The 15,330-nt window shown below is 34.0% G+C and overlaps 1 protein-coding gene across 1 annotated transcript; it reads right to left on the bottom strand.

Moving 5' to 3' along the window:
- Positions 1-271: 271 nt before the first annotated feature.
- On the bottom strand, positions 272-11,090 carry LOC127874657 (sodium-coupled monocarboxylate transporter 1-like). The gene is made up of 16 exons (XM_052419134.1): positions 10,531-11,090; positions 9,871-9,939; positions 9,476-9,527; positions 8,891-8,958; positions 8,586-8,666; positions 8,286-8,359; positions 7,718-7,855; positions 7,188-7,323; positions 6,583-6,671; positions 5,673-5,785; positions 5,115-5,185; positions 4,624-4,710; positions 3,880-4,082; positions 3,197-3,315; positions 2,354-2,466; positions 272-2,104 (listed from the first exon to the last, which is right to left on the bottom strand). Exons 1-16 carry the CDS (start codon positions 10,870-10,872, stop codon positions 2,045-2,047), a joined length of 1,815 nt encoding a protein of 604 aa, XP_052275094.1. The 5' UTR covers positions 10,873-11,090; the 3' UTR covers positions 272-2,044.
- Between the last annotated feature and the right edge of the window lie 4,240 nt (positions 11,091-15,330).

The raw sequence follows: 15,330 nt of genomic DNA on the forward strand, positions 1-15,330 counted from the left end.
AATTAGCAAATATGAGCAAATGAAGCATACATACATGTAATTGCAAACTAACATGTGAAGTTTGTTGATATGCTCAAATTCAGCAAAAAAGCACTATTTTTAAAAAACGTTCAGGATTGGCCCCACACAAATATGAATAGGTATGGTTGATGGAAACGCATTACCAGTATTGTTAAGTTGTGAATAAAGACAAAGTTTGTAAAATACGAAAGGATCTTGTTGCAAAAGACCATTGATTAGAAACATAAAGCAAGACGATATTTTTATTTGGTTGTATATTTAGAACATTTATAAAGAGTACACATTATTAACAAGAATCAAAGTGGATCACGAGAACTTTAGTAGGTTTATGAAAAAACGGAAACTAATCTTTAATATAAAAAATTTTCCCAGCTTTATCATGTGAGATTTGTCAGGAGGACAAAGAACACACTATTTGTTTAATCGCGTGATGAGTTATCCTCTTGATATCTAGAACATTCATTTGGGACATGCTCTGTGAAAAGGGGATTTAATACATGTACGAAAAGTATCATCCCGGATTAGCCTGTGCAGTTCGCACAGTGTAATCAGGGACGACACTTACCGCTTTTATGTTTTTTTTTTGTTCACAGAAACACTCTTGTGCTCAAAAATCCAGTTCAGACAAAAGTGTTGTCCCTGATTAGGCGTTAAGTGTCGCACATGCATAGTTAAGTGTCGCACATGCATTACACCCCATTTTCAAAGAGCACAGCTCATTTGGATTTACTTGCGTTCATTTGTTTATCAAATTTATGCGTAAACAACCTGAATTTTATTAACAAGTTTCTTTACTACACTTGCAGGTAGTAATTAAAAAATACATGTATATATAAAGTGCTTTCATCAAAAGACAATAAATAACTGTAAATTTGACAGGTTATACAGAGAATGGTTGAGTAGTAAAAGACAAAACATCAAATACAAAATATTAAAATTAAATAGAATTTTTTTCACACAAATTGATACAAAGTAACAGACGAGTGATGCTGATGTTTTAAATTACGCGTACGTTTTATAATCAATTCATCTACTAACATTTGTCTGTGAATGGCAAATATTTCAGCAATTGTAGCTGTTGGGATATTGTACAAGCTTAAGCCGAGTATTTATGTAATTTATATCTAACTAAACAAAATATAGCAATTTGTATGAAGTTCACAAAGCACTGACGGTTGACCAACATTAGCAAGTACAATTTAAATAGTTAAAAAGTATTTTTATATCTGGACAGATAAAGTTTCAGTTACATTTAAAGTGCGTTGCTGTTCAATTGTTTTTTTGCAAAGATATCTAAAAAAAAATATTTCAGGTTGATATGACTTGTATCAAATATTTCTACATTTTTTTTTACTCGGGGTATATATTTAGATTATTAGCAATACAGTGCCAATAGTGAAATACTCGAACAGCGGATGTTAAATTTTAAAGGATATTCAAAATAATAAGCTGTGGTCATAAGCATAACACATGCCCCTCGTTTTACATTAAACTCAATCGAAGTCGAGAACAAATTGAATTTCATTGTAGATGAACAATCTACTATCTCTGTCAAATAAAGCATAAACAAGTTTTACATTTTAGAAAGAATCTTAAACTCAAATCTTAACATAAATGTATACACTTATAGACAATAAAAACAAACAAACATTTGTAGATGTTTAATTTATCGCTTAATACGAATTTGTGATTTGAAGGCAAATAAACCCTATCAGCTACGACATATCGACATAAAAGAACGAACCAATATGATGATAAAACAATTTTACTACAGGTATTGAAATCATCGATTAAAAGCACGCTTCTCTAGTTAAAAGTTAAACAGCGGCAGTTGATATTAAAACCTTGACAGTAGAATATACTATATAAATGTTACATCCTAATTACCGGAATTTGACTTAACACTCAAACCGTCGTTTTCGTCTGTAACCGAGTCTCTCATTGTTAACAGAGTCAAACAACAGTTAAGCAAAACTTATTCTCACTTCAGGCTGGGTTTTTGGGAACGATTCCAATACCACGTTTATTCTAAGGCCTTTATCGGTGCCACATTAATTTCGTGCTCGTTGATGACACTAGTCTTCTAAAACATAATGAAGTATCTAAATATATTTGCAAGTAAACTCAACATTTATCTAAAACACAAACAATTAAAACTGTTGTACATGAATGTTCATATTTTATAATGCGCAAAATAAAACATACATATTTTACACAGCAAAGGTCAATTGTTGTTTTTCATATGCTCAATATTTCAACGCATTTATATATAATTATTTTCATATAGAAAACATTAAGAAAGCATAGAGACTAATATATATATATATATTACGTTTTTGTAGGCCTTGTATTTTCCCGGTTGTGATGATATCAGGTGGCCTTTCCAGACACGCCGCAAGCATGGGAAGATGTACTCATCACATGTTAAATCTCCTCTGGCGCTTCCTAAGTAACAAACGTGAGCCGCGCTATTTGAAAACGGTGGTTAATTCATGTGCGTAAAGTGTCGCCCTATATGAGCATGCGCAGTCTGCAAAGCCTGACCAGGGAGGTCATTTATCGCATTAACCGAATTTTCGTTAAAACGACATTTCCTTTAAACAAATTTTTGAAGCGAAAAGTGTAATCTGGTACGACAATTTACGAACAGAGGGCGGTTGATATATATTGTATTGTACAACAATCAAATTCTTTTATAATGCATACAATAATGTTTGTTCCGGATAAACAAACATACCCTTTGAATTTAAATTGATAGACATTTTTCAAGGCTTTTGGTTAAAAAAAGCTTTGCCATTCAAACATATGTTGAACAATATATAACTGATTTCTTTTCAAAGTCTAATTTCTCAACAACAATACATACATTCCCAATTGTATGCTCACATAACCGGATAAAAAATATTTGTTGACACCTTATTATGTTTAAAGTCTCTAAGTAACTTTAACTTTCAACGTCTCGTGTATGTTCACAAACTATGTTTCAAACTAACTAGAACATTGGCGTGAATTAGCCTCACTTCACGGTCGATATATTCGTGCATATAAGAATTACTTACCTGCACATGTTACGTTTAGATCCACTCTAGTTTGTTGCACGTCTATTTTATGTAAGAGTAAATATGCCGATAGGTACGTTAACTTTGTTATTTTCAACTTTGATTATTCTACTCACCTGTACAAATGCTAATCAGGATGCCACTCACAATTGTGATAATTGTACCAATCAGCCCAAAGTAAACATAGGACACGTCATAAATTGCAAGCTGCGAACCATCTATATGCTTAGACATCCTAAAAGAAACAATTTCGCCATTAAGTGATATACACGTGTCATGCGAAAATGGCTCCGATGCCGTATGCGGCCTGAATGGCAAGACGGGCCTGGAGCTACGCTGGTTGCACGATGCATTATACAACTTTCGGCATGAGGCGGCTAATTTGCATTCCTATGTTCTCATACATATTTGAAAACATACACAACATTAAAAAATCATCATCATCATCATCATCATTTTCATCATCATCATCATCATCATCATCATCATCATCATCATAATCATCATCATCATCATCATCATCATCATCATCATCATCATCATCATCATCATCATCATAATAATACTAATACTAATAATGATAATAACCTTATCAGTCCAACAATGGTCCAAATACTCTTGATGTCTTATTCATGTCCATATTTATTAATAAATTTGATATAAACGCATTTATGATGCATCATTAATCAGTCGCAATTAAAGCGTTTATTTCTACGTTGATAATACTTCCTACTTCAATTTTAGTTAGTTAGTTAATACAAAGAAAGCCGGGAAAAATAAAACATAAACTCTCATTTACTGCGTTGTATACAGCCAAGTTGTATTTGCAAAGGTCGGTGTGCTCGTCGAAGTAAGATTGCTCAAGATGCCCGTGAAATTCAGAACGGAGCAATCTTCGATGGAGACGCGAGGGGACGGCACTGCCTTGGCACCATACATCACAGAACCAATAGCAACCCACATATTTATGGCCAAACCGATCATTCCTCCAGAGAATGCACCCTTGAACGAGGTGTTTGTTTTGAATTATGAATACATTGAGATATTGTCGTCTTCATATACATGTTAAGCTCAACGTATTCGTTACATGATATGTTTACATTTACCAAACATACAAACAGTGAAACGATGTTTCACTTTGAGAAAAAACTAATTGACCTGTTATCTAAAATTATACAGCATATATTATGCAGATTTGTTTAAACAATACAATTTTAACATCCGTATATATGTTAGTCGCTATGTGTAAACCTGCAGTTGGATTTTAATTGTTTCAAAAGCTGTGAAAAGTGCTCCGATCGTTTATCCACTAGAGTGTACTTTATGCACATGCATGGGAACCAAAGTGTATGATTTTTTTATTTTCAGATATTGTAACACGAAGTTTACGCTAACAATTTGAGCTGCAGAGAAATTGAAATAATGAACTTTGAATGCTTTCATTTTGCTCTCAACAGACCGTCATTATATAGCAATGCGTTCGTACATTTCAGTTTTTATCTAGAAATTATTATAATCGTAAGAAACACCTGGCGGTACTTACAATCCAGTTAGCCTGTGGAAATACTGCCCCGAGGAAGAATATGCCTGCCATTGGACCTCCTACTGCACCAAACGTCGTAATAGCAATCTGCAGATAACACGCAGTGAGTGCATTTAATTTTGGCGAAACAGCCCCCAATGTGTTAACATTCAATAGAGGGACTATGAAATGTTACTCTGGAAGCATTAGCATTAAAGATATTATAATTATAATGAGAATATCTTAATTAAACTTTACAACACATACATCTATACTCAGAAATGCATACAAGCTTCAACTAGTATACAAGAGTAATCAGAGAAATGAATATCAGCTCAATAGCTTAAATAAATTAACAAATAGTCGCGGCATTGAAAATACTATATATTGACATTAAAATGCCTTTACGCATATTTATATTCATAAAAGCAGGACTTTTAATCTTTATATGCTTGGTGGTTTCTGCTTAAATATATGCGTAGAATAATCGCTCACTATAAAATTAACCATACTTGTGTTACTGGACCTGACAAAGATTTTGCCAAGTATGCTAATCCAACAGCCATAGCTCCGAACAACATTGCTACAATGGCAAATTGTACATTAAAAGTACGTTGTCAGGGTAATCCAAATTGATATAAAACATATCCATTAGAAAATGGTTCTATACTGATACTTTCATCAATTTCGAAATTGGTGAGTACATACGGATTGTATTAGTAGGAGTTGTCATTTATTTTGGTAATATTACAATTCAACAATTTACGTAAATAACACGGTGTCATGGTTTTCATAATTGATATCTGAAATTTCCTTGTGAAAATGTTTCTAAACCAGATAGTTTCATCAATTTCGACAATATTGAATACATACCGATTGTGGTATTAGGAATTGTTATTTATTGTTGTAATATACGTATTGTTGTTAATATTGCACATGATTTATCAGATGATATATATGTTCAGAGTATAATGACACCAAAATATTATATATATTATATTATATGAGAATACACGTGACGAAATCAATACACAATTTCAGTAACAGACAGATGTATTAAGAGGAATTACATGCGACTTTGGCAATAACGGTCTGGTTGTATTGCTGTGCATTACGAAGAACATTAGGAAGAATGTCTTTAAGTGTGTTGGCTGACATGGAGTTGATCCCCGATGACAGCGTGCTGAAATCATATAGATATTACATATTGGACATATCACAAATTATTAACAGCGACCTCCAAAGTTGGCTTCACGCATGCAAATAAATCGCCAGTAATCAGAATCAGTATAAATTCTCAGTTAATCGCTGAAGTTTCTTTTCCGCTCCCAGTATTTGATTTTTTGATGTTACGTGCAACGAAAAATAAGACATCTCCAAAGCAAGTTTTGCTTCGAAGTGCAACCATAAAACGGAATAAAATAGTCGGTTTCATCGCCCTGGATAATCGACTTCGATTTGGAACTGTTAAGTGTTCTTTTACGCGGTTACTTCAACACACACTTTTCTTGATTTAATGATAGTCAACTATAGGTTAAGTTCGAGTAGTAAAGCCAAAGAAAATAACTTTATATCAGGATAGAGTTGGGAAAAAATCCCTATTTTTATTTCATCAATATATATGACCGCACAGAATGTATTAATTTGTTTAATTATATAAACAAGTGAATAACCTTAGCATTATATCAGTAAAATAGCATAATATCAGTAAAATATATTCATATATTATTTTACCAAATCGGAATAGGAAAAAAGCAAAGCGTTTCAAATGTTTTGAGCCGAGTTGTGTAATAAATAGGCATCAAAGAGCGTACAGCGGAAATTCGCGCATTCATAATGCGGACTAATCGATACATATACAGATAATGTCTATATATTAGTGTCATTATCTATAGTTTTTCGTCGACATTTATACAACGTAGTTTTAAATATATATTGCGGAAAGGAAAAACCGATAACACGTCCGATATTCTAAACTACCTGAGAGATCCACTAAATAAGGCAGCAATGAACAGGCCAGCAAGTCCTGGTACGTTGTGGAACACCTTCATGACGAAGTACGGCATCAGCTGAAACAGCGGACAAAATATAAACAGCTAGGCACGTCATGCTGAGGTTTCGAACACCTTTACGTTAAATTACGGCAACAGTGAAAAGTAAGACTTAACACAAATAGAACGATCAGTTCGTGTGTGGTAAAGAACATTACCTATAACGCAATACGTCACCAGCTAAAACATCAGACTAAACATGAGCAACATTTCACGCCCGGGTAATGTAATGAACAACTTTCGTGACAAAGTATTTCAATCAGGCATTGGCATGATAAAAATCAGGTAAGAAAACGCGTGTCATTGGTTTGTACACGCTCTTCTCATCTTGGCGAGCCGAACACACAGACGTCTTGTCTTGTACAGCCATAATCAATTTTACTTAAATCGATATAAATAGTAAAATATATTTCATTCGCCGTCGCAGATAAATTTCTGAAAACTTTGTATTGAAATGTTGAATTTACAGAGACTACCAATTTCATTGGTAATGATTTGATACTTAGTAGGTGCTTTATTACAGAGATTAATTACCTGATTGTAGTTGCTAATGGCCCCAGATAGATAAGGGTCACATTGTTTCTCTACAAAGTAGGCGTATATTACCAGGCCCACTAATGTCAGAATTAGACTGTACACAAATTGCAAGGGAACGTTGAGAAGGCAGGATCTGAAAATGTTTAACGGAATTATACCTGTGTTTTGTGTGAAGATCAATCGTGTTGTTATAACAAGCGATTGAGCACCAGATGACATGAGCATCAAAAACAGAGATGAAGTTAAATCATGTGTTATTGTAATATTTCGTATAAAAGTCTCAACTTTAAAGCTTCTATTAAAAACCCATTTAAGAACAAACAAATATGAATTTGTTGTAGACCTTTGTTTTCAACACTGAAGCGTGATTTTCATTCGTCATTACTCGCGGAATGTCTATACATACATGTCAGCATTTATTTGCATTTGTTTGCCCGTGTGTGGTTTAAGTAAACTTAGTGTTCGTGTTTGCAAAACAATTGACTAGAAAATTAGCGGAAACAGTTTATTTATGAAAATCGTTTTACATTTTTGCATCTCTAGCTGACTTCATAGAAGAAATCCGCTGTACTGCCGATTGGTTACAACAATTTGGTAACCAGTTAAAAACGCCACCGCACAGTAAACCCCAGATAGTATGCCGCACTCGCGGATCGGGGTTGATTCTATAATATGCGGTCGAGAATATATACATGAATTACACAGGAATATTATTTAACATTATTTAATAAATACATTCGATTTAATGTTGTAATACATTTGATTTAGTGTTGTTCACTAGATGGCAATGAACGATAATGTTGGCATAATGTAGACATTCATATATTTTATATGAAATGGGTATAACAAATATATGATACGAAACTAAAGCGAAAATATATGGTTAAAAAGATTTGCTCAAAATTGCGGGGTTTTATAAGGTAATTTGGTATAACAGGTTTTGTTCGTGTTGTGCATTTTGTTACAATAATATATTCTTACATCTCAATTGTAAACGTTTATCTAAAGCTAGGTTTTGTCTTCCGGTATTAAAATAAAGTGCGCTTACCCAAAGTACGATCAAATGCATGTTCGAGTATATGTGGGATAACTTACTCATCAAAAACTATTCTTTTACCATCGATTGCTACTCCGAAAACTTTATAAAATCCTCCAACTTCTATCAGAGCCTGTAAACAAAATCATTTAACAAATAATAGCAACCGTCATACTGAAACTAGAACATATACGTGTAAATAATATATTTATATTACACGAAAACATAATGCCTTGCTAAATACTTCATCAAATGTTCATATTTGCCTGTTATCGAATTGAATAAATAATGATTGATCACATCAGAAACGTCGATTTGTCATATTATACATTTTCTTTTAACATATAAAAACTACCCACCAAAACTAGTATAACTATAAGGCCGCCATACAATATGATGAACTGAAACACGTCAGTCCAGATGACGGTTTTCATGCCGCCCTGAAATGTATAATACTTGTACATATGATTTGACTAAATAAATTAAAAATGTATATACCGTCTGTGCTGCTCAGGAATACAGGAGTTCGCGTATAAAGCACGTATGTGTGCATTTACAGAAGATAACTTGTTTCTAGTAGCTATAAGTTCTTTTATAATTTTGAGTTTTGCTTTAAGGTAATCTCAACATTATGTTCTTAAACAATTGTATGCATATTACGTACTATTGAAGTATATGCGGCGCCAATAATTCCAACAACAACAATGGATACCCATAATGGTATTCCAGCAACTGAAAATAATTGAATGCACATAATAAGAAACAACACATTAACCACTCGTCTAACATATAGACGTACCTGTACTCCTGCAAAACAAGCTTATCAAAATAAACTTCTAGTTTATCAAATTGTGATGAACAATTGAAATTCAAACAAGATGTTGTTAAAATTTGCTTTAGAGTAAAGCAGCAACTTATTAATTCATAATACGACATCAGTATCCAACATATATGGTAAGTAAAATAAATACGCACCCACTTAAACTTTAGAATAAACAAAATATGTTTTAAAGAATTCATTTGGTTTGGCAGCTGTAACGTGATATATAGCTTCTATCTCATATTACGTTTATGTTTGTTTATCGCAGACTCATATATTATTCAACGGAATCAAAGCCACTTGTATTGATAACCTTATAAGCATGTTCTATATACATTTACTACACAATGATTTGATTAAAGAAATAACTACATGTATAGTTATAGGTAACATAGGTATATGTTATATGAGAATTTAAGCCAAGCTAACCTGCTTCAAGTGCCAAAGCAGGTGCCAGAAGAACAATGGCCATATACATCAGCTGTAAATAAACACTGCGCCAAATTAAGCATTTCAATAAAGAAACAAGTAAACTTCAGACACATGTACGGAGATACATTATTGTTTCAATCCGTTATTCAGGGCCAGTGACCAATATTTCCCAATACAAATCATAACAAGTCCATTAATGTGACGAATGTTCCCTGCGCATTGTGCCTTCGATTTTCACTCAAAAAGTAAGCTTTGTTTTCTGAACAGAGGCTTTACAGCCTGAATGCCTGGTGCATTAAACTTAAAGCATATCTTAATTAGTTACACAAATTTAGCTTGGGTCTGACCAAGGTTAAACGTGTTTTTTTTTAGATAGAGGTCATTCCACTTACCGTCTGCAGCATTCCCATTGCAGTACCCAGTAACTGTACGGCTCTCGACTTGAATCTTCTACCGAAGTACTTAAAAAAAACCAGACCAAACAATGAAGCAAAGAGCAATATGTGAAAATATAAGAAGTATGTATTGGCTTTCATTCGGAATAAGACATACCACAATGGATTTTTTAAGATTCTTTTGATACCAAGCCCAATGAGTAATAGATACGATAAAATAAAAGAACATGGAAGAGGTTAATACACTATATAAATGAAACGGTCGTTTTGTAATCATGCTGATTATAATCCACAAGATAACTACAGCTTAACCCGCAATACAATTATTCTTCAAGGTTTATTTCAGTAGTTTGTGAATTTGATCGTTCACTCTCTGGGAACACATTACTTTGTCGTATTGTCATTAAAATGACAAAAGTAAACACATATATTACTTTTTCTTGTTTATACATGATCCTGCGATTACGATTTGCAAATACATCTGCCAAACATGTAAAAGAGCTAATATTTTTATCTGGTTTGATTAAGCAAAGTTCAAATGCATTTATTTATTATGTGTGAGCGTTTATTATTTGCGTTGTAAGTACATGTATTTGATATAAAAAAAACTGGCTACTTGAGAATCTTTACGAAGGTATCTAAAGGCATATGGCCTACCTCGTACGAACTGCTGATACCCAAAGGATATACAAGTGGCACAATAAAGAATCCCTGAATGGCGTGGGCAATCATGATGGCGACCACCATGTAATAACTCATCGTGTTGTACACATAAGTCTCTAATGGCACTCCGAGCACGGAAATCGCCGACTGGTATGTAACCAATAGTGATATCGCAACCGGAATTAGATGCATGCGTCTGCCACCAAGGAGATATTCCTCCGTCGTCTTCTGCTTCTTATAACATCCATAGTAGACGCCGATCCCGGTGCAAACGAGAAAAAACAATCCCATAGCAACGTAGTCCAAGACGTGAAATGAATTTACAGGGTCAGACATTGTTTGTGTTTCCTTTTTTTTATATTTTAATATGAATGGAAATAATAATACGGCTAAATATCCAGTAATTCCACGAACACCTTTACACAATAATTGTAAATAAGAATAAATTACACACTCAGATTTATTTTAAACATATATTTACAAATAACCATTTGGTTCACAAAATTGACTTCATGATTTAGAAACAATTGCGCATAAAGTGTTTGCTATCTTAATACAACATTGTGACAAAATGATTGAAAATGTGTTGACGTGAACCCTTTTCTTTAACAAATGCATATTAAGCACGTAATTGCGCATAAACACGCAGCTCATGTACGGGTTATTAGTTGAGATAATGTTCCCCTATTTAGCATATAGGGACGTGTAATATCACATGTTGTCCGTAAATGACACGCCGATGCATTTGACTACCGTACTGACTTAAACATTTGGATGCATTACATTAGCTGTAACAAGATTCAACGCACTTCTGATATGACAATTACGCCAAAACTCAAATGATACAAATTGTGTAGGTCATCAAACCTTATTCCAGTGTACCAATAAAATAATGGAAGACACACTGCCTGTAGCCGGATAATCAAACAGCAGTTGAAAGACCTTAGCGTAGTATCCGCATTGCGGACACATAAGATAATTATACAATGTTTTACATTTTTAAGTCTGTGTATGTTAACAATAAGATTCGCATAGATTAGATTTGTATTTGACAATATTGTATTCTTAATTACGCAGAGGGAGTAAGCCATGATAATTTATATGGAGACAGGTTGGTTTAGCCGTTTTATACCCTTTATTACTTGTATTATATTTTAAATTCCGCTTCCTTTCAGCCTCATCAGCCAGAAAGTTACTAGCGTTTATTACGCATTAATATTCGCTCCATATCTCGATGAAAACCTAGCTGGTAATATATGTCAAGGCCCGTTTACAAATCGGGATACAAGTAAATCATAGAATAGGAACTTACTCCTGAAAAAAACACAAAATGTAGTTTCAATGGTATATGTTCGGTAAACGATTGGTTGATAGTGCACTCAATATGCTTCTGTAGTTGCAAAACTGTTTCGATTGAACGATTTCCAAATGGGTTATGGAAAACGCCATTTGATCAATTTTGTCTATAAGTAAATAAATATAAAGTTCTTTGGTAATTACGCCTTACAGGGATCTATAATGGAACCGCTACTTAGTCTCGGAAAGCACGGAAGAACAAACAGGCGGTTCAATGTAATGGTATGTGGCAGGCTTATGGTGCTCTAAATGTGCGTCTGTATTTTTAAAACACGGCATACACACCAACATTGAATACCTTACAATAAAAAAAATATATGAAAATTGCAGATATAATTTAGAATTCATCCTAGCTTTCGCTAGTGTAGTAAAGGTGAGTTATATAGGTAGGATTGCTAGGGCACACTTGGGGATCTCACATAATGCATCGTCAGGCGCAGAACGAATACTTAAAAATTTTAAAAACATACACACGCAAAGAAAATATCGTTATCGAGTCGGCCGCAAGTCCAATACGTCACTGGTTAACGCAATTCTATATTCGCCCCCCTCCCCCTCCAAAGATTTTTTATGATTCAAGTGTTGCAGAGTTTAACGATATCCCTCGGAAACTTAAGTCGTCATAGCTGGAGCCTCACAGCGTTCGGAACACCGTCAGTCTGTCAAATGGACTACAGAGTTCGGCCGCCTTCGACAGGATCATGCGAAATTAATTGCAGCCGTATTTGATATCTTTTTTTTTTCGTTTATTGAAATAATTTCGATGGCGACACGACACAGACGTAATGAACTTGCATTTCCAGATATTGGTTGGGTTAACTTAACATAACAGATGTGTTTAATAATGTAGTAGTGTGTATTTTTAACAAAATTTCGGGAAGCATACTTTTACGTGGTCGGTCTAGCTTATTTTTTACAAAGCAAACCATTTAATATAGTTTCCCAAATATATACTATTTGTTGTTTCCGCATGTGCATACGAATAACGAGATAAGATTGTTCATTCAAGTTATCCATTGTACAAGGACGGCGTAAGGAAAAAATAAGCTAACGCGTAGTGTAAAAGATTTAGAATGGCGTAATGTCAATAACTTACTCGGACGTGCAATCAGCTCGTAAAAGATCAGTTTGGGGCGAGCGCTGAGTTATACACAAGTGGACGAGTTTAAGTATTACAGTTAAGTACCCCCATCTTTATCCATATTCCAGCCATCATGTTTTGAAAATCCCTTTTGTTAATTTAACCATAAGAGTGTCATTTACTAAAAAATCTTGCTTTGTTACTGGGTATATTGCCCTTATTGTATATTTTGTATACTTGGGTGAAATAAACGTTTTGTTATGTTCTGTTCTGCAAAATATTCATCTGTTTGCAAAATATTAAGATGTCCGATTTTGAATTGAATCACCGATGTTTTAATAGATGGAATACATCTAGGTATAGGTTTTGCTACTCCTTTCCAACTTCCTAAATAATTATCACCTAGGAAATGTATGTTAGTTATTTTTCTAAGTAGATTCGACCTAACCATGTCATGTGAAAATTATGTTTATATGACTATATTGTTCTGTAAACTCATGTGTTGCAATTGTAACTTGAGTAAAATAAAGTTATATTTTGTTCTGTTTTGTTCTATATGTTAAATGATTTATGTTACGAACGTCGCGGAGTAAAACATAGGGTTCATTTCATTTGTTCAAAACATGTTATTTAAGGTATATGCGTATATGCGCACTATGACATATTATATATTTTATGTTATCAACACTTAACATGTATATGCATTTTCAAAGTCTGGCTGATCATACTAGTTTATCTAATAAGCATAAATGGTTCTATGAATATCAGAGTCAAATAACACGAGGTCGCCGTGGTGTAATGGTTATGGTGTCCGCCTAGCGACCGGGAGATCACGGGTTCGCAGCGTTCTTTAAACCCCCCACCCCAATACAACAACTACTGGTTCTAGGCCCAGGAAACGGACTCGAGTGCGTTTCAATAAGCCTAAGTCTTTCGATGCAATCGAGCTAAAATAAAAAGGTTTAAACTAAATAACACGAGTTATATTTCCGCACTGTGGTAGTTTGTCCCAATGATACCACACACAGCTGTAATGCTATTGAACTCGACACCATATTCAATATTCAAGGGGCATTTTCACAGATTTTGGCATGTTTTGAAGTTTGACATTAAATGCTTTATATTGATAAATGTTAACGTTAAATTTGAAAAGCTCCAGTAAAAAATCAAAAATAAAATTAAAAAAGGAAGAAAAGTAGCCCGCAGCAGAGCTCGAACCAGTGACCCCCGGAATCCTGAAGTAATAACGCATTTGCCAACTGAGCTATCCTGCCAAGCATACATAAAACGCGTATTTTAAACGTTATATAAGCAATATTCGTAGTTTCACAAATTTAAACGACAACAACAGAACTCTCCAAATTATTTAATCGTTTCGCGTTGCAACGCTTTATAATTTTAAGGTTTTTTAAATCGTCAAAAGATGCATATAATGGCTATATTATACAATGGCAAATGTTCAGTAATACTGTTTCCTCACAAATATCATAACAAAACCGAAAATTTGCGAATCTAAAACAACTTTTTTCAATTTTGTCAACTTACCAAACCGTGAAAAGATCCCATTCACACACAATGTGACCTACAACTTATTTTAATTTATCTCCTGATTGTACTCGACGAAACAGAAATACAAAATACTCGTTTCATTTAGTTTTTGCAATACATATTAGGTGAGACACGTTAAATGACGTCACGCCTTGTCTGTCGTCTGTTGACATTTGATATATCGAATATTTCATTGAAATAATGTGGGTTTGAATCGTATGATATTGTCTGATTAATGTATGCTGTGTGCTTTGCATAGTATGCTGTGTTTTTGTTTGTGGTATTATGTGTGTTTTGCCATCACAAACACACAGCATACCAAAACAGACGAAGAGCTTCATAAAATTAAGTAAGGATTATATTTTCGTATGTTATTACGTTGAGGCTAAAGAAAGAATCGTGCTCGGTAATATCGATTCGTTACATGGTGCCTTCAATTGCCTAATGGCGTGATACATGGTTGTAAATGGATAACGAATTAGTAAGAAGACGTTTAACTAACAATATATGTCTCCGCCTGAAAGAAAGCAGCAGCTGAGTTGATCCCAATGGAATTGTTCCTTAAAACAGTCATTCGTCGGGGATAATCCACTGAATCTAAGACGTTCTTGATTCTACTATTTATTTCGTACATTTAGTATTCTATGAAAAGCAATAAGTCATACATCGTCGGAGTTCTTCGAAAATAACTTGAGTCAAATTTGGTGCGATTTTGTGTGTGTGAAAAATTGTGTGTGTGTGAAAACCCTGGATATGCCATCCAATTTGATGCATAATTATCCTTGAGTGAGAAAATATGGGACAACAAT

The sequence above is a fragment of the Dreissena polymorpha genome, chromosome 3, assembly GCF_020536995.1.
Source record: "Dreissena polymorpha isolate Duluth1 chromosome 3, UMN_Dpol_1.0, whole genome shotgun sequence".
NCBI lineage: Eukaryota > Metazoa > Mollusca > Bivalvia > Myida > Dreissenidae > Dreissena > Dreissena polymorpha.